The following is a 21721-nucleotide window of genomic DNA, read 5'->3' as shown; positions in this document are numbered from 1 at the left end:
AACTTGTATTAGTTTCTGCTGTATAACAAAGTGAATCAGCTGTATGTATACAAATATCCCCATATCCCTTCCCTCTTGCGTCTCACTCACATCCTCCCTATCCCACCCCTCTAGGTGGTCACAAAGCACAGAGTTGATCTCCCTGTGCTATGCAGCTGCTTCCCACTAGCTATCTATTTTACATTTGGTAGTGTATATATGTCAATGCTACTCTCTCACTTCGTCCCAGCTTACCTTCCCCCTCCCCATGTCCTCAAGTCCATTCTCTACATCTGCGTCTTTATTCCTGTCTTGCCTCAGGTTCAACAGAACCTTTTTTTTTTTTTTTTAGGTTCCATATATATGTGTTAGCATACGGTATTTGTTATTCTCTTTCTGACTTACTTCACTCTGTATGACAGACTCTAGGTCCACCCATCTCACTATAAATAACTCAATTTTGTTTCTTTATATGACTGAGTAATATTCCATTGTATATATGTGCCATATCTTCTTTATCCATTCATCTGTCAATGGACTATTTGTGTCTTCTTTAATTTCTTTCAACAATGTTTTCTAGTTTTAAGTGTACAAGTCTTTTGCCTCCTTGGTCAAGTTCGTTCCCCAGTACTTCATTATTTTTGATGCTATTGTAAATGGAATTATTTTCCTTTTCAGATTGTTCATTGTTAGTATATAAAAATGCAACTGATTTTTGTGTGTTGATTTTGTATCCTCCACTTGCTGAATTCATTTATTAATTCTAACAGTTTTTATTTTTTTGGTAGAATGCAGTTAACTTTCTTTTTAAAAACACATTTTGGTTACCCTTTTTAGAATTACACAATAGAAACATTCTCATTGGTATAAATTCAAGCAAGCCAGAAGAATATCAACTAAAAAGTGAAAGTGCCCCCTTACCTTTACTCTTGCCCCCCTCCCAGCCAATCTCTCTTCCCTTCCCAAAGGTAACTGCCACTAAAAGTTTGAGTTGCTCTTCCAGGTTTATTTCTTGTGTACATATTGGATGTATTTTCTAATTCTATATTTTTCTTCTAGTCTTTTGAAAGAAACAATATCCAAAAACTTAACATTTCTAGTTCTTGAGGAATACCAGCAGAAACTTCCTGCAATAGTGGTCATGACACGTCTCCCATTTGAAAACTACTGATATTCTACTGCCATTCTTTACTTAAAAGAAAGAAATTTATCATTTTAATATTAGTTCAGCAATAGAGTTAGTTATTTGAAAATGGTATCAAAAGTGCTAACAAGTGTTTTATTGGGAGAAATACAGTTGCAATTACTCAGCTCAAAGCTGAGTCCCTCCTAACCAAATCATGTATGTATGTGTATATATATATATATATATATATATATATATATATATATATATATATATATATATATATATATATACATATACATATTGTTTAAGTTGAAATGGCTCTCTAGTGAAGCTACTTTCAATGCATTACGTTTTTTCAAACTCTGGTTTTAGGTACCACAAACACAGTCATTAATTACTGATTTCTGCTAACTACTGTGTTTTTCACAGACAAGAAACATCTTTTTCTTTTCAGCTACATATGTTACTGGCTAAACTGATGAAGAAATATAATGTTCAATTAGAGATTTAAGCATAAAATACCTTTTTCAAAGTGTGCATTTTTGAAATATAAAATATTTACTTTGAAATGAAAAAATGTGTCAAGTATGCCAAAAAATATGCATTGCTATCTTCACATTGCATTTTTTAATTAAAATTTAATGCTTAGCACCATGAGCAACAGATTCTTCTCAAACTGATAGAAGTTCAAGATACACTTGTTTTTATTCTTGTTTACATTGAAAATAAGTATTTGATTGCTTGCCTTTTTAAAGGATTGATGGGAAATTTATTTTTCTGATTTTTTTTTTTTTTTTTTTGCGGTACGCGGGCCTCTCACTGCTGCGGCCTCTCCCACTGCGGAGCACAGGCTCCGGACGCGCAGTCTCAGCGGCCATGGCTCACGGGCCGAGCCGCCCCGCAGCACGCAGGATCCTCCCGGATCGGGGCACGAACCTGCGTCCCCTGCATCGGCAGGCAGACCCTCAACCACTGCGCCACCAGGGAAGCCCTTTTTTTCTGATTTTTAAGAAGTATTCACCTACAGACTTTGGTTTTATAAATAGGTTATAAGCAAAATATTTTATCATTTGTTTTTCTGAATAATAACAATTTTTACTTTATTGAATTCCTCAAAAAATATATAAAAATATGTACATATGGTTATTGTTTGTTTCTTAAATCATAATAACATTTGAATTAAACAACATCAGTGAAATCAGACAAAAAATCCAGATATGAAAATCTGGAATATTCTCAAATGAAGAATTCTAAAACACAGGGCCAGAAAAGACTTTAAAAGGTCATCTGCTCTATTACTATTAAGCCAGAGTTTTCACAACCCTTTAAGCATTTGAAGCCAAACAGTGAGTGATAAAGAATATAAAAAGATCTTATTTCTTTATCAGTTGGAAACAGACACTCAAGAGATTGCATGCTGTTATCCAGAGTTAATTTCTTAGAGTACATGGTTTAGAAAAAAGATATAGTTGCTGAATTTTGTTATTAACAATGCCATCTTCTAAACTGGACCAGGAAAAACTAGAGTCCTGTTTTTATCTGAAGGTTATAGGATTTAATGTATTAGTATTATATGTAACTGCTTAAAAGATATACTTGCCAATTCAAAAAGCAGGTTTGTATTGTTTTGAGCAATGATAAATGGTTATAAAATAGCAAATCAGAGTGGACTAAATAAATCTAAAACCAACAGGGGACAAAAGCAAAGTGTTGTCATGAATAATGATACCAGAGGCCAAGCTCACAGACAACGTTATCTCTCCATTATCCAATAAATGCCATAGTACAAGGTAATGGAAGAACCAGTGATGTCCCCTGGGTTTAGAACCAGCACAGTGACTAGTGGTCCTGACCGTAGCCTCCATGGTGCAGTGCCTTGCTGGCCTCCTAGCATTGTAGTTTCAGGCACCAGCTATGCATGATAAAGATGATACTCTGCCTCAGAGGGGAGAAGTAAAAACAGATCCTATGTTATAAGAGTATGAACCAGTGGAAGTGTAAGGAAACTTACACAGCATCTAGAGAGTATTTACTTTTATATATCTTCTTTTTGAAGCATGTTTATGTAAGGTTCTGCCACTGCAATCTGATTTAAAAAGAACTTTTCTAATTTCAAATGTGTGCTATTTAGATTATCAAGAGACTATCTGCAGAAAATATTCACTAAAACATATGCTCTGCAAAGATGAGTATCATGGATGCCTCATAAAACTAACTGTTGCTAGTGATGTTCATAAGGCAGTTAAAAAGTTTGCATCTTTGTGTTCTTTTCTCTTTCTCTCCCCTATTTCCTTTAAGACTCCTCTATTCTTGAATGACCCCATTTCTTCTGCTTCCTTTAGCAAGTTAAAGATGCATGGTAATAAAAAAAAAATCCAAAATCAGATGAAAAAGTCTAATTTGCTTTCTCCTTAGGTTTCCTGGATAATTTCATCAGGTGTTTCCTTTCTTAATGACTCAGCAGGTCTGGCTAAAAGTAACCACTGTTTGAAAGGTGTTTCTTCAAAACCTTACATGTATTGAAAGTAAATTTTTCAAGATAGTTTCCAACTTAGCTTAAAATTTCAATGCTGGTTAAAGTTTAATACATGTTTCTGTTAGGTATTCATGTGGAAGCATGTATACAAATTTTCTAGATTCTGCTTTCAATGCATTCATGTTGAAGAGGGAGCATTGCCAGCAGTCAATGAACACTATTTCATTCAGCCATTTGGGGAATATAGTGGGTGTACTTCTTTGGATTAGTTCCTAGGGGGTTAAATTTATCTTCAGTGAATATGCACATCTGAACACATTTGAATAAGACAGTGACTCCATGTGCCTGCGAACAAACTGCTCTGGGGGACAAAATTCTACTCTAGGGGCTTCCCTGGTGGTGCAGTGGTTGAGAGTCCGCCTGCTGATGCAGGGGATGCGGGTTCGTGCCCCGGTCCGGGAGGATCCCACGTGCCGTGGAGCGGCTGGGCCCGTGAGCCATGGCCGCTGAGCCTGCGTGTCCGGAGCCTGTGCTCCGCAACGGGAGAGGCCACAGCAGTGGGAGGCCCGCGTACCAAAAAAAAAAAAAAAAAATTGCTACTCTAATTTCTGTTCCATTCTCACCAGGCAAGTGTGTTGGGTGGGCGCATGTGAACCCTGTGTCGGCAGATGCTCATTCAGAAAAGCATAGTGTCCCTTCTCCTCCCTCTTCTCCACCTCCCCCACCGCCACCTCCCCACCACATGCACATTACAGCATGTGTGTGCTGTGTGGCCTAATTACACAATAGGGCACATGTTGCGCCAAGAAATGTATCGCTAGCTTTCTGGACTTTACTACCTACACTCCGAAACTGGAACCGGACTCTGTTCCTTGAAAGAATTGAGCACCACCTTTGAGAATCAAATTTTCCTCACTCATATATTTCTGGGAATTGCACTGATGTTTGGCATTTATTAGTAACGTTCAGGCTCTGAGTATTTTTCTGTCCCATGTTCTAAAGAATTCATGAGAAATGCTTACACAGGTGCCATTCTGTGCACCTCATTATGTTTTAACAACATTTCTTTATTGCCCAGAAACTTACTATAGTCATTTCATTTTTCCTTTTTCAGGTTTGAACAGGCTTTTATTACCAGTTTGATCAGTAGTGTGGTAAAAACGAAGGACACTTATTTTTGGATAGCTCTTCAAGATCAAAATGATACAGGAGAATACACTTGGAAGACGGCAGGGCAGAAGTCAGAGCCGGTGAAGTACACACACTGGAATGCACGTCAGCCCCGTGAGTAGAGGGCACCGTCACACCACTTCTCCTTCCTGTTTCCTTTGCCCCCAAATTCTATCAACCTCATGGTCCACCTCCTCTGATTCTTCATTAATGTTTTCTTAATGCATAAATCAACTAAAACAATTACCACCGGTTCTCAGGGGTGATATATGGCTGGCCAGTTTTTAAAGTATAATTCATATGAGTCATTTGACAAGTTCAAGGTATAAATTCATTGCTCAAGACCACACATGCCTTTGTTAGCAGAAGTCCAGTTTCTCCCTCCTAAAGTCTTTTCCTCATCCACCCTCATTGTCCAAGAATCTCAGGGGCTTACTCAGTCCAGAATAGTCTGTCATACTTCAAAGCAGAGTAAATGGGCACATTTGAGCATATCTATCTAATCAGTTCACAGTTCACAGTCATTGCCACGTGACTTTGCTCTGTTACTTAGGTAACATTCTTGCTAGTCCATCTCCTCCATGGACTTCTGTGGTACCTTAGCCAGAATTTCAGAGTTACAGGTCTATTAATTCACCATCCTGTGCTCAGCTCTGGATCCCAAAGCATGAAACTGTGCCAGAGAAGCTAATGGTTTCAGCCATATCTACACTAAAACCAGCCCCTGTGGACCAAGTTTTAGGCCCTTGTGTTAATCTTAGGTCACCAACCGAGATCCAACACATCTTTACCTCAGTGTGAACCCTGTTTGGATGCCTTGATTCCTTTCTTTTTCTTTTTTTAAATATATTTATTTATTTAATTTATTTATTTTTGGCTGCATTGGGTATTTGCTGCTGTGCATGGGATTTTTCTAGTTGCAGCAAGTGAGGACTACTCTTCATTGTGGCTTGTGGGCTCTAGAGCACAGGCTCAGTAGTTGTGGTTCACAGGCTTAGTTGCTCTGTGGCATGTGGGATCTTCCCGGACCAGGGCTCGAACCCATGCCCCCTGCATTGGCAGGCAGATTCTTAACCATTGCACTGCCAGGGAAGCCCTTGGTCCCTTTCTTGCCTGGGGATCTCAATCAGGGCTACCCCAATAGACAATAGGCAATAGGTTATCTTTAAATTTGTATCTAGAGGAAATGGGTTAGAGGCCTCAAGCTCTTCCCTGAGGAAAGATAACTATTATTATAATATTATAATAATTGTTATCATATATCACATATATAACAATAATTAGAGAACTAAACACCAATTAAAAGATATTTTTAGAGTCGTTCAAAAAATAAGACCCAAGTATATGTTGTCTACAAAAACCCCACTTTAAATATAGACACCTATAGATTAAAAGTAAAGGGATAGAGAAAGATATCCATGTTAACATTAACCAAAAGAAAGCAGGAATAGCTATATTAATTTGACACAAAGCAGACTTCAGAACAAGAAAAATTTCCAGGGATAAAAATGGACATTACATAAAGATAAAAAAGTCAGCTCTAGGACTTCCCTGGTGGCGCAGTGTTGAGAGTCCGCCTGCCGATGCGGGGGACATGGGTTCATGCCCCAGTCTGGGAAGATCCCGCATGCTGCGGAGCGGCTGGGCCCATGAGCCATGGCTGCTGAGCCTGCACATCTGGAGCCTGTGCTCCACAACGGGAGAGGCCACAACAGTGAGAGGCCTGCGTACCGCAAAAACAAAACAAAACAAAACAAAAAGTCAGCTCTAAAGAAGACATAACAATCCTTAATGTACATGCACTTAACAACAGAGTATCAAAATATATGAGGGAAGAACTGATAGAACTGCAAGAAGAAATAGATGAATCTACTGTTATAGTTAGAGACTCTTAACACTCCTATGACAGAAATGAACAGATCCAGCAGACAGAAAATCAGTAAGGACAAAATTGAACTCAACAGCACTATCAATCAACAGGATATGATTGACATCTATAGACTACTTCATCCAACAACAGCAACAGCAGATTACACATTCTTCTCAAGCTCATGTGGAACATCCACTGAGATAGACTACATTCTAGGCCATAAAACACACTTAACAAATTTAAAAGAAGTCATACAATGTCTGCTCTCAGATCACATGAAGTTAAATAGAAATAAAGAACAGAAAGATAGCTGAGAAAATTCCAAAATACTTGGAGATTAAGCAGTACACTTCTAGATAATGCATGGGTCAAAGAAGAAATCTCAAGAGAAAATTTTTTAACATTTTAAATTAAATGAAAATGAAAATACATTTGTGAGATGAAGAGAAAGCAGGACTTAGAGGGGAATTTATAGCACTGAATGCACATACTAGAAAAGAAGAAATACTTAAAATCAGTAATCTAAGCTTCCACCTTAGGAAACTAGAAAACAAAGAGCATATTAAATCCAAAGTAAGTAGAAGAAAAGAAATAATAAGAATTAGAGCAGAAATCAATGAAATTGAAGACAGGAAATCAATAAAGAAAATCAATGAAACTAAAAGCTGGTTCTTTGAAAATATCAATGAAATTGATAAGCTTCTAGCCAGGCTCACTAAGAAAAAAGAGAGGAGACACAAGTTACTAATATCATAAATGAAAAAAAGGGACATCACTACAGATCCCATGGACATTAAAAGGATAAAAAAGGAATATTATGAGCAACTCTATATCCATAAATTTGACAACCTAGGTGAAATCAATCAATTCTTTGAAAGACACAATCTGCCAAAACTCACACAAGAAGAAATAGACTCTCTGAATAAGCCTATATCTATTAAGAAATTGAATCAGTAATTCATAACTTTCCAAAACAGAAAGCAGCAGGCTCATATGGGTTCAACTGGTGAATTCTACCAAACATTTAAGGAGGAAATTATACCAGCTCTCTACAACCTCTTCCAGAAGTTAGAAGCAGAGGGAATACTTTGTAACTCATTCTATGAGGGCAACATTACCCTAATAACAAAGTCAGACAAGGACATTGTCTTGTCCTTGAAGAAAAGAAAACTACAGACCAATATCTCTCATGAACATAGGCACAAAAAATCTTTAACAAAATATTAACAAATTGAATCCAACAATGTATATATAAAGAGAGTTACACACCTCAATCAAGTGGAATTTACCGCAGGTATGCAAGGCTGGTTCAACATTTGAAAACTTATTAATGTTATCCATGACATCAACAGGCTAAAAAAGCAAAATCACATGATCGTATCAATAGATGCAGAAAAAAGCATCTGACAAAATTCAACACCCATTCATGTTAAAAACTGTTAGCAAACAAGGAATAGAGGGGAACTTCCTCAACTTGATAAAGAACGTCTACAGAAAATCCACAGATATCACACTTAATGGTGAAAAACTAGAAGCTTCCCCACTAAGATCAGGAACAAGGCGAGGATGTCTCTTTTCAACACTCTTTTAAACATTGTACTAGAAGTCCTAGCTAATGCAATAAGACAAGAAAAGCAATTAAAATGTACAGATTGGAAGAAAAGAAATAAAACTTTGTTCACAGATGACATGATTGTTTATGTAGAAAATTAGAAAGAATCAAAAACAATTCCTGGAACTAATAAGCAATTATAGCAAGATTGCAAGATACAAGATTAATGCTCAAAAGTCAATTGCTTTTCTGTATACCAGCAATGAAAAGGGGAACTTTAAATTAAAAATATATTACATTAACACCCCTCAAAATGAAAATTTTAGATATAAATCTAACAATATATATAAGATCTATAGAGGAAAACTATAAATTTTAATGGCAGAAATCAAGAAGAACTAAATAAATAGAGAGAGATTCCATGTTCATAGATAGACTCAGTATTGTCAATATGTCAATTCTACACAAATTGACCTATAGACTCAATGCTATCCCAATCAAAATACCAGCAAGTTATTTTGTGGATATTGACAAACTGGTTCTAAAGCTTATAATGAGAAGCAAAAGACCCAGGATAACCAACTCAGTACTGAAGGAGAAGAACAAAGTCAGAGGATTGATACTACCTGACTTCAAGAGTTATTATAAATCTACAGTAATTAAGACAATATGGTTTCGGCAAGAAAAAAAAAGACAAATAAATCAATAAAAAAGTACAAAGAGCCTAGAAATAGACTGACACAAAAATAGTCAGCTGATCACTGAAAAAGAAGCAAAAACAATACAATAGAAAAAACTTTTTGACAAATGGTGCTTGGACAATTGGACATCCACATGCCAAAAAAAAAAAAAAAAAAAAAAAAATTAGACACGGAGTTTACACCCTTAACAAAATTAACCCAAAATGGATCATAGACCTAAATGTAAAACACAAAGCTTTGACATTCCCAGAAGATAACATAATAGAAAACCTACATGACCTTGGGTATGCTGATGACTTTTTAGATACAACGTCAAAAGCAAAATCCATGAAATAAATAATTGATGAGCTAGATTTCATTAAAACTAAAACTTCATTAAAACTTGTGCTCTGAGAAAGATAATGTCAAAAGAATGAGAAGACAAGCCACAGAATGGGAGAAAATATTTGTAAAAATCATATCTGAGGCTTCCCTAGTGGCACAGTGGTTGAGAGTCCGCCTGCCAATGCAGGAGACACAGGTTCGTGCCCCAGTCCAGGAAGATCCCACTTGCCACAGAGCGGCTGGGCCCGTGAGCCATGGCCGCTAAGCCTGCGCGTCCGGAGCCTGTGCTCCGCAATGGGAGAGGCCACAACAGTGAGAGGCCCACGTACCGCAAAAAAAAAAAAAAAAAAAAAAAAAAAAAAAAAGTCATATCTGATAAAGAACTGTTATACAAAATATACAAGGAACTCTTAAAACTCTACAACAAGTAAACAAAAAACCCAATCTAAAATGGGTTTTTAAAGATATATAGATGAAAAGTAAGAAAATATGAAAATATGTCATATGAAAATATGTCCAACATCATATGTCATTAGGAAATTGCAAATTAAAACAACGAGATACTGCCACACACTTATTAGAATGACCAAAATCCAAAACATTGACAACACCAAATGCTGGCAATGATTTGGAGCAACAGGAGTGCTCATACATTGCTGGTGGGAATGCAAAATGGTATAGCCACTTTCAAAGACAGGTTGGCAGTTGCTTACAAAAGTAAGCATACTCTTACCATACAATCCAACACTTGCACTCCTTGGTGTTTACCCAAATAAATTGAAAACATGTCTGCACAAATACATGCATATGGATTTTTTTTATAGAAGCTTTATTCATACTTGCCAAAACTTACAAGCAATCAAGATGTCCTTTAGTAGATGAGTGAATAAACTGTGTTACATGCAGGCAATGGAATATTATTCAGCGCTAAAAAGAAATGAGCTGTCAAGTCATGAAAAGACATGGAGGAAACTTAAATGCATATTACTAAGTGAAAGAAGCCAATCTGAAAAGGCTGCATACTGTGTAATTCCAACCATATGACATTCTGGAAAAGGCAAAACTATGGAGACAGTAAAAAGATTAGTGGTTTCCAGGGGCTGCGGGAGGGAGGAGTTTATAGGCAGAGCACAGAGGATTTGGAGGGCGGTGAAACCATTCTATATGATACCACAATGGTGGATATATGTCATTGTACATTTGTCCAAACCCATAGAATGTACAACATCAAGAGCGGCCCCTAATGTAAACCATGGGCGTGGGGTGATAATGATGTGTCAATATAGGTTTTAACAAATGTACCATTCTGGTATGGGATGTCAGTAGTAAGGTACATGGGGCACAGGGTATAAGGGAAGTCTGTACCTTCTGCTAAATTTTTCTGTGAACCTAAAATGCTCTAAAATATATTGTTTATTTTTTTAACTATACTTTTAAAGGATGCATGCAAGGTGAAGTAAGACAAAGTAGATTCTTTGTGTATAACCATTGGTTTAGGAAATTTGTATATAAACCGGTGACTGCATAGCTCTAAACAAGAAACATCACAATTCACTTAATAAACAACCTTCTCATTCTACAAATTTATGAATATTATTAAAATGCAGAGAATAGTAAAGTTCCATGTCACACTATTACTGGAAAAAAAACAGGTATCATTTCTAATATACTTTGTAATTTTGCTAGGAGTGTCTATACCTGTCAAAATAAATTAATACATTTTGAGTAGACAAAATTCTTAGTTTTTAATGTTATCTTCCTTGGGGCATATTCGGATGTCTAAACTTTGGAACTGAAGCAGAACTCCTTGTCATTCATAAGTTTCTGCTGTAATTTATTTGAGTGGCACTACTCTTTTTCTCTTTTCCCTGAAGCAAAAATAATATCGTGATGCTCAGTTTGGCTGCTCAGGCTGATTGACATTGAGTAAATTGTCTCTGAAAATGTAAATCTTTTTTGGAAGAAAATAGCAATATAAAAACCCCTGTGTTTCCTTTTTTCTTTTAAATTGCAGTTTGCAGAAACACCATCCTAAAAGACATTTTTTTCCCTGCCTGTCACAAAAGAATCCATTAGTTTGGTCCCCATGTCAGAACCTTAATCCAGCCCAGACTGACTACATAAATTGACCACTGAACAGGAAGCCTGCAGCTTTTTATAAACTCAGTGAAGACTCTGTCTTTATGTCATATCATCAACATATTTAATCTGTGGTGGAGTCATAGTTCTGCCATTTTTTCAACCTTGTATTATGTTCACCAAATAGCATAATGAACCACCATATATACCCATCACCCAGTGTCATCAATAATCAACCCATGGTCAATCTTGTTTCATCTATACTCCCACCCACTCCTCCCATTTCCCATATTTTTTCATAGAAAATCCCAGATATCATATAGTTTCATCCATAAATATTTCAGTATTATTTCTAAAAGATAAAGACTCCTTTTTAGAAACATGACTATAATACAATTATCACAACTAAACGTAATTAACTATAATTCCATAGCATCATAAATTTCAGTTAATGCTCAAATTTCTAAATGATTTATAACTATTATATAATGTATTTTAGAGTTCTTCATTTGAATCAAGATCAAGAAAAGGTGCATGCATTGTAATTGGTTGGTATATCTCCTAAAGTCTGTTTTAATCTCTGTGTTTTCCTCTTCCATGCCACTGTCATTTTTTAAAATTTTTATTTGTTGATGCAAATGTGTTTGTTCTGTAGAGCTTCCTTCAGTCTAGGTTTTTTTTATTGTATGGCCACAACACATTAAAAATCTGTTACTCTTCTGGAAGAGGCCCGCCTGCTATTCTAGGAAGTAACAGTTCACTAAAGAGTATATACTGTTTGTTGAGCTGGAAGAATAACAATATACTACCTTTGGTATAAAAAGCAAACATTTGAGTATTCTTTGCACTGAGTGTCACAGTGCTAATAAATGGAAGTCTTTAATATAAAAAAAGTTACTCTGTTCTTTTTATTTTTCATAAAATTGATATTTTTTAAATGACATTTTTAAAAAGTTGGAATCAGAGGACTGATCTAAATCAGACTCTTATTTTTTTGGAAAGACCATTTCATAGATAGTTGTATGCTCCATATGGAGGCATATAATGTCCAGTTCTCTTACTATTTGCAATGTTAGAAGCCATTAATGATCGATGCCTAGATCCATGGATTCATTAGTGATTTCTTCATAGCTTCATAGCTGGGATATTTCTATAAAGAGATAATTTCCTGCTATCCTTACTAAAACAACAACAAAGAGACTATGGTACTTGGTATTTTAAGAGACGTAACCATTCAGGTAAAACAGGAAAAACAGTTTTGATCCATACTAACTAGCGCCACTGATTAAAGGGAAAGATGACAAATAGGGCCTTTCTCATTTAGGGAGAAGCTAATGCATTAGAAACCTAAATGTACTTTGTGCTTAGATTAAGGATTCAATATAAATGGAGGCTGCTCTATGGTGAAAGAAAACAGGTTAGTCCATCCTTTAAGACATTCAAAAAAACTTTTCCAAGTTATATTAGAGTTTCACAGTTATTTCATAGAGAAAATTTTGCATCCATCCATAACTCAGGCTCTGTGACAAAAGGTTTGTGTTTCTAGATCTAGACAGCACTGTGAAAAAGGTATGTTTCACTCATGGGATAACTCCAGAGTATTTACCCCAATTGTCTCAAGTCAGTGGAAATCTCTCAGTGACAAGGAAAATGGGATTGCTTAGAGCCAGTCAGATCTGTTCTCTTGAAACTGCCCTACACATGGCAAGGAGAACCCTATCTAGCCAGCAGATAGATAGTTATCCATTTTAAGTCGCATCAGAGTACTGAAATGAACCAACACATAAATGAGGACAAACAGCCTCATTTCTGAGCACCCTTTTGGTATTTCCTTTCTTTTTATAAATATATAGGTAACTGTCATACACACTAAAAATGTGGTAGTAGATCTTCAAGGAAATGCTACGGTCTCACAAAGGAGAGAAGCATGACCAGGGGAAAGAGAGAGAGCTCCATAGAAATGGAGAAGCATAATTAGAGGGGAAGATTCAAGCATTCATTCAACAGCTATTTATTGAATGTCCACCGCCTCTGTACCTTGACATTGTCTCATGGTAGACTCAGTTAAATATGGTTTCAAATTCCAGATCAAACCCTCAAGAACTACATGGCCCTAAGGCAAGTTACTACACCTCTGTGCCTTGGTTTTTCCATTAGTGAACTGTAGATGCTAATATCCACCTCAAAGAGGTTTTGAAGTTAAATAGGAAAAAGACCATATAAAATGCCTAACATGGCATCAGGTAGATAAGGAGAACTCCATGAAAGCTCACCTTCCCTGACCCAAAGCTTCACTTTTCTCCACGGAGAAGGAGAGGAGAGAGATGGAAGGTGGCTGGGGCAGAGGGCCTGAGATTAAGGATGTGAAAGTTGTTGCAGGGAAAGAGAAACGAGTAGACTCAAGTAAAATAATTGTCTAAAGGCCCAGTTATGATTCCCTCCTGCCCTGAGGCCACCGATAGATTTTGTTTGTTTGTTTTCAGGTATATGGCCAGAGAAGTGAAAGATGGAGGCTTTCCCAGGTTGGTTCAATTTACTATAAGGCTAGATAGCTTTACCAAATTGAAGAGACTAGACTGGTGAATTGGAATTTCTTAATTAACTGAATGTGTTCCCATTCATGTTTGATGGAGAGAGTAAAGCGGCGGGGATAGAGGGAGGCTAAGGCAGATGAGGAGAATCAATTCAAATGTGAGATTCACTGCTAAGGGATAGGATGACAGTTGTTCTTTTCCGGTGGGAGATGAGTTAATCAAATTGGAGAACAATTTCTCTGGGAGAAGAAACACCTCTGCTCTTTTCCACACCCTACCCTTATTATTTGGCTTTACAAGCATCCCCACAACATAAGATTATAAATTTGGTTTATATCTCCCTTAGCCCAGTCTCCCTTTATTATACCACTTTACTGCTTCTTTGAGGCTGAGACTCTAAAATTTAGGTCAAATGTTCCATTAAGTTAACCATTTTCGAATACCAATAACACTACTGCACACTTTTTATCTTCAGAGCAGTTCACAAACATCTCCTTCTTCACTAATGAAGATGAGTTGAATATCTAGTGTCTAAAACCAAAGCTATTTAATCATTGTCTGATGTGGGAAAGTAAGACAAAATGCAAGACCAACAAAAAAGTATATTGCATTTTAAACTTGCTGATTTAAGCTTTTTAAAAATTCTTTGAACATGCAGGCAGAACCTGTGCCACAAAATCCCAGCTTTTGTAATGAAAACAGTCAAAATAAGAATAGAAGCAACATCTTAGTGAAGGTTTTAGCCCTTCATATCTTTCAGGGAGCTTTTTAATATATTATTTTATCAGATCTTCATGAAAATCCATAAGAAGAAAAGGAATTATTGCCCCTATGTTTTAGACAAGGCTTTTGGTGACTTATGAACCTTGAGTTTCAAGTTACTAAATATCTGTGCTGGGACTAGAACCCCAGAGTTCAGGCCCCAAGTCCAAGGCTGCTGGGAAGGAAGGATGGAAGAGTCAGGTGGGAGTGTGTGTTTTTTCCTGCTCTTTCAACTAGAGCAATTCCATCCATATACATATTAGGTTTTCAGCTTCCACATGGATTTCCACAGTTCAATTTCATTCGAATTTCATTACACAGAGCAGGCAGCATCTCCTCTGTTGTTCATGACTCCGCTAGATTGTGAGCTGCGTTCCACAATTACACTCAGCAGGCCTGAAATGCTCCATTCACAGCAGGGGCAGTGGCATGCTATACTCTCTCCCCTGCTTGGCCCCCCAGACTCCACCTTGAACACTAACTAGCTCTTCTGGCCAGTGGAGCCAACTGATGGCCTTTGTGTGGATCGACTCTCTCTGTTGACTTCCATTTCTTCTGCATGTCACACAATTGTGTTTTCTTGTTTACCACTGGTCATTTTCATCTTCGTGGGTCTCTTTGGCCATCAGCATGCACATACACATACGACTGTGAGCTTCCTGCAGGTGTCTAACACGGGGTGTGCAACCAGGATTGTTGAAGACACAAACACTCGTGTTGTAGCTTTATTATTCTTTCTCCTTCTTCACAAACTCTTTTCCATTCCTTCAGGAGGAATGTAAATCTTTGTGCATCTTCCTCTGTCTTCTTCCTTCTCATTCCACTCCTCATTATCTCTCTCTTTAGTCTTTCTATCAGCATAAAACAACCAAAACATGGCTGGCAAGGATAATGTCAATTACCCTGTATCTACAGAAATTGAAGCCATTACTTCTGAAGGGAAATTAAGCAAGACAAATATCTAGTACCAAGTGACTACATTTTTTAAAGTGCCTTTAGGTCCAGAATCGTCACAAGTCTTTAGATGCTTCATCTATAATCACTTGTTTTTTAAAAAGCAGCCCTTGAAAACATTTCTCTCCTTTCCATCCTTCAAAATTCAGCTCAAATGTCATTTCCTGCAAATCCTTTATTGATATCCTGAGACTCCATCACTCCTTCTGAAGTCTCCCCACAGAAATTTTAACACACTGTTACCATAGCACTTAATCCATCATGTTTGCTGCCATTAATCGTTTATTTGTTTGTGTCTCACACTAAACTAAATGTTTTTTGTCCTTCTATCTCAAGCAGCTAATAATATAAAGCCTAGCCTGGTACACAGATACAGATGCATACTTTTATTGTTGTTGTTGTTGTTGAATGTTGATTTAGTTAATTGAATGATTGCTCTGGATTGATGAAAAAAGCTCATTTTTACTCAATTTTTATTCTATTTTTGGAACGAGTTTGTTTTCTACTAGTCACTGAAATTTGAAGTGCATTTTTTAGCTGTCTTATGAGTTGTATACATTTGATGACAAACTTGAGAATCTTAACATAGAAATTGCTTCTATGGAAAAATGTTTCATTTTCCAAAATGTTCAAACATATGCAAAAGAATAAAATGGAATTTGTCCATAACTAAATGGTCTTTCCCTTTTCCCTGATGTCTGCCCCATCCCTGCCCCCAGAATTTCACCCAATTTAGAATATACCTCATTCTCTCCACTCTTCCATGGTGTACAGTTTGGTTTTCTGTTGTGTACCTTGCAGTCTGCTTTACTCCATCATTTATGTATTTTTTTCCTGTTGAATCTATTTCTCAGAGGATCAGCACCATGCATGTTTCATTGTTAATTTTTCACAGCAGGGTTTCAAAGCACAGTGTACAGGGTAGGTATTCAATAAATGGTGAATTAAATTTTCCTCTGCACAGTTAAAAAGCTCAATAATTCAAAGTAGAGGGATGTTGGCATTTGATGAGATATGGGGGATATTTCAGTCCCAAGTTGGAACAGCACCTAATTTCCCATCATTTGCCATCTGAGCTCAAAATGCCCAAATTTTAGGCTTCATAGTCTCTCTTCTCTCACTTTGCCATCTACTATTCTCTTCTCCAGAGATGAAGAGAAATGAGATGATCATGCCAATAAAACATCCTTTTTCATCTTTATTGTTCTTGTCTGGATGCTTCATTATGAGATGTCAATTATTCAACACTCTAATGAGCTGTCTTCCAAGCACAAAATGTTCTAGTCATTTGGTATTAAAGTGTTGTTTTCTGCTTTTAGGCTACAGTGGTGGCTGTGTTGTCATTCGAGGAAGGAGTCCCCCTGGTCGCTGGGAAGTGAAGGACTGTAGACACTTTAAGGCAATGTCCCTGTGCAAGCAACCAGTGGAAAATCAGGAGAAACCTGAGCAAGAAGAGAGACAGCCCTTTTTCCCCTGCTATATGGATTGGGAGTCAGAGCCTGGTCTGGCCAGTTGCTTCAAGGTAATACGAAGGTTACATGGGCATTCTCAATGGGACCAACATTATTCCAATTTTGTCCATGTATCCCAAACTCCTTTATTCCAGGATAGTGCCTGGCACACAGCAGGTACTCAATTCATATTTGCTGGCTGTCTCCATCCTTTCAGTTACATTCCAAAATAATTTTTAAGTCAAAATATTGACAGATCCCTGGTGACAATGAGGCCTCCTCATGAGAACCATTATCAAGGCCCTGATCAATATTGTTCTTATTGCATACACAAATGAACAAGGCAGACACTCGCTGAGTATTGAAATGGTACAATTCCATATTGTTTGTAAGCAAATGAATAATATCCTTCTTCTGGAATAACACCATTCTCCTGCCAAGAATAGCTTTCGCAGCTTTTGATGATCAAAAGTTTATATAGAGAGATATATATAGAGAGATACAGATACAGATGTAGAGAGAGATATAGATACAGATTTACAGAGAGATAGATATATAGAGAGATATACAGATACATAGATGTAGAGAGAGATATATAGATATAGATATAGATATATACACATATGTGTGTGTGTTAGAAATGTCTTTTTGCAAATAATCTTTAGATCCTAGATTTAAATCAGTATCTACAATCTTCTTCTCAGAAATACTTTTTTGAAGTATGATGTTTTTGTTTGGTGGTTTTGTCTTTGGTTCATTGTACAAATAGAGATTTCCAAAATCCTGGGAGAAAGTTCTTCTCCAGCACCTGGGCACATGAAGAGCAGAATGGAGACAGCCTCTATCTCTAGAAATATTGCAGTCTCATAGATGGCCTGAAACACCTGTAATACACTAAATTTAAATGTACACATGTATAATCCTACATTAAATTCATGGAATAATAGGCCCAGAAGTGACCACACAGAGTAATAAGTTAAACCTTAGAAATGAGTAAACTGCTGCATGAAGTGAGATGAAGTGATTTACCCAAGACCACAATTATTTATTGACAGAGTTGGAATAAATTGCAGTCTTGGGACTCCCAGTCCAGTGCTTTTTCTACTACACATCACCCTGATATGTCAACAAATATATGGTGTGTTTGATGGGCATAGCAGTAGGACTTATGAATTTAAAGTGATTCGAGAAAAGGTTCCCAGAGGAGGTGGGTTTTGACATATAATTTAAAAGATGGAAATGCTGTGCTGTGGTCCATGGGACTGGGAAGGTTATTCATCCTGGTCTCAGCAAATCAGAGCCTGGTGAAGCCTGGCCGCAGGGTGCCTGCCTGGCATTAGAGACTCAGCATAGTGTCAGGCAGTTAAAAATGAGAAGGGTGCAGAGGCCAGAATCTGAAGCTCCAGGTCTTCAGTTCCTCACCCTTGACCTTAAATAAAGTCAAAAGTATGCCTGCCATTTGACTGACTTCTTCCTGCTACCGTGAGGACAGCTGAGAAACAGGAAAGAATTTAGTCACAGCTAAGACCCAAAGACCCTAGAAATATACCCGCCCTAAGTCCCAGGTCTCATTTCTCATTTCTTCGCCTGGGTTAGCCAGATTCATTCAGCTATGGAATACTAGGTCTAATCCTAGCTCTGCTAGTTTGTGGCTGTGTGACCTGAAATTTGTAACCTTTCTTATCCTGACTGTCCTCATCTCTTGACAAACATATGCCAGTCACAAGGAATTTAGGAGGGGAAAAAAAAAGAGTTCTCAAGGAGGAAGAGTCCTCATCTGTTAAACTGAGCCTATCATATCCTCGGCATGACTTTGTCATGAGAATAAAATGAGATAATGGTATTACAACAACTAGACACACTTTAGTTCAATAAATGTTATTTCTTCCTACTCGGTCAAGCTTTTAAAGTAGAATAATGACAACAATTATATTATTGTCATCTTCTTGTCCAGAATTAAACAGCCTCGCCTTATTCATGACCGTGTCAACATTTTTTTCCTTTTACTACACAGGTATTTCATAGTGAAAAAGTTCTGACGAAAAGAACATGGAGAGAAGCTGAAGAATTTTGTGAAGAATTTGGAGCTCATCTTGCAAGCTTTGCCCATATCGAGGAAGAGAATTTTGTGAATGAGCTTTTACATTCAAAATTTAATCGGTAAGGGCTTCCCTGGTGGCTCAGTGGTTGAGAGTCTGCCTGCCAATGCAGGGGACATGGGTTCGTGCCCTGGTCAGGGAGGATCCCACATGCCGCGGAGCGGCTGGGTCCGTGGGCCATGGCTACTGAGCCTGCGCGTCCGGAGCCTGTGCTCCGCAACGGGAGAGGCCACAACAGTGAGAGGCCCGCATACTGCAAAACAACAACAACAACAACAACAAAAAAAAAAAATTTAATCGGTAAATACTTGTTAATTTTGAAAAATTTCAGTTGCATATTTTGTCTCCAAGTAATGGCTTCTTAGGCATGAGTATCCCAAATATTGGGGGTATTTGGGATATTCAAAATCTCAAGTATTTAAGTCTAAAACCAACTAAACACTAGTTGTGAAAGAAAAATACATACTTACAGTTTTATATTTATATTGCACCAACTACTCATTCCATAAAACAAAGAACAAAGTGACGATTGTTTTGATATTTGAAATCTTTTCTGTGTACCTCAAATCAGAATTTTAGAGCTTTTCTGCCAAGTTCAGAAATTATCTAGCCCAGCGGTTTTCAAAGTGCTGTCTGAGGGTCCAGAGGGTCCTGAGCCCCCAGAGCAGGAGAGGCCAAGTGGACAGAGCTCCTGGTTCCTTGCTCACTGACTCAGCAGGTCCAGCCAACTCCATTTCTAGTTGTTTTGTATATAACAGGAGTCCATGTGAGATTTGGTTTGAAAAAAAGAAAGTGCCACTAATTTTTTCTTTTAATTCCAATCCAACCTTCTAATTTTACCTCTGAGGAAACAGGCATTCACTTGTCTGTATCCGTTTTGCAAGTTTACAGAACCTTGAATTTAACAAAGTTGGAAAATCAATCAAATTTAAATTTGAAGAAACATAGGAGGTCTTGTGCTACCTCTGACCCCATACGGGAATTTCTTTTACTTACTTTCCTGTGGTCATCTACTGTCTACATCAGGGGTCCCCAACCTCTGGGCCGCAGACCAATACCGGTCCGCGGTGTATTAGGAACTGGGCCGCACAACAGGAAGTGAGGGGGAGAGTGAGCTAAGCTTCATCTGCTGCTCCCCATTGCTGGCATTACCGCCGGAACCGTCCCGCCAATCCTCCCACCCCCAGCAGTGGAAAAATTGTCTTCCACGAAACCAATCCCTGGTGCAAAAATGCTGGGGACCACTGGTCTACATAATTCCTTTCAGTTTCAAAGTGTTCTTTACTTGGGATAAAACCCATTCCATTGTTGGAGGCTAGTTTCAAAGATCAACTTTCTAGTAAGCCAGAGCAATACAGATCAAGTCTACTCTATTTCCAAATATTTGAAAATAGCCATCATGTTCTCTTTTAGCAAGTCTTCTCATCCCTTGGCCTCTTTCTCTAGAATGTTCTTGTCAGTTAGCATGTATTTTGGGAATATCTTTTATGGAAGGGACCCTATTATATGCATGGGTGGCTGGAGAATGCAATAGACATGACAGACAAAATCCTGCCCCTGAGGATGTCGTGGTCTGGGGGCAGGGGCATGCCTCCATATATATGTAACACAAATATACCAGGTACTCTGTTCCAAGCTCTGGAAATCTGAAGTCTCAATGAAACAGTTACCTGAATCTCAGAGAAAATCCAGAACTACTTTTTGAGGAAAATCCTGGCCTTCCCCACAAGTTTCCTTTAGGACCCTCCCCTAAGAAGCTTAATATGTAACATCTGTCAAATCATTCATCTCCAGCATCTACAAAAATGACCTCAAAGGTGGGAATATCTCCCAGTGTGTGTCTCATGAAGTACTCCAGGGGAAATAGGGGGATTTTGTGGTCAAATATGTTTGCAAAACAAGGCACGATCTTGGAAATTTGCCATATACCTTATCATTGTAAAGGCTTCTAGAAGGAAGCAATTTCTTTGACTGCAAAACCCTTTTTTTTTTTTTTTTTTTTTTTTTTGAGACCACTTACCAACATCCCATGGAACTGCTAGTCCCTGCAGGAAATGCTGGCCTGAGACCATGCTTCCCAAGTCTGGCTGATTCTCACACTCACTTGGGAGACTTTTTCACACAGTGCCCTCTGGTCTCACGCCAGAGCTGCTGAGTCAGATTCTCTGAGGCTGAAGAAAAGTTCAAGAAGCTTCCTTGTTGATTGGTTTGCTAGTCTGGTGTGGGGCCTCAGATCCAAGGGAGATGTGATCGTCTCCACTGTTCTAAGTTGTAACTTGGCTTCATGACTTCAGCCCCTTGCAAAACATCCTTTCATACTTGCATATTGTGAGGTTTGCTATATGAAACAACACATGCAAACTTCTTCCAAGTTTGCTGTAACATCAAATTTCATTATAACACTTGTATTTATATAAATTCTCACACTTGGAATGTCTCATAGAATTTAGTGTCAAGTATCTATCAAATTATTGATCTTCGGCACTTAATCACGAAAGCTATATAATGTATGTTTTACTTTTTGTCCAGACTGCCAGGGAGTTCAGCCAAATCTCATGCTTAATTATACCAAATAAACCAATTCTCATAGTTAGCATACATGCTTCTCCTTCTTATAGCACTGCTTTTCTATTTTATTATA

At 37.7% G+C, this 21721-nt stretch overlaps 1 protein-coding gene across 1 annotated transcript in view; it reads left to right on the top strand.

The window, feature by feature from the left end:
• The window catches only part of PLA2R1 (phospholipase A2 receptor 1), a 121267-nt gene that overhangs the window by 52863 nt on the left and 46683 nt on the right, over positions 1-21721 (top strand). Inside the window, exons 11-13 of the mRNA XM_060107317.1 lie at positions 4699-4868; positions 16850-17052; positions 18996-19141. Of these exons, the coding sequence (XP_059963300.1) occupies positions 4699-4868; positions 16850-17052; positions 18996-19141 (519 nt within the window). The remainder of the gene's footprint in view (positions 1-4698; positions 4869-16849; positions 17053-18995; positions 19142-21721) is intronic.

This window comes from Mesoplodon densirostris, chromosome 8 (assembly GCF_025265405.1).
Source record: "Mesoplodon densirostris isolate mMesDen1 chromosome 8, mMesDen1 primary haplotype, whole genome shotgun sequence".
NCBI lineage: Eukaryota > Metazoa > Chordata > Mammalia > Artiodactyla > Ziphiidae > Mesoplodon > Mesoplodon densirostris.
This window is presented reverse-complemented; position numbering and strand designations above follow the sequence as displayed.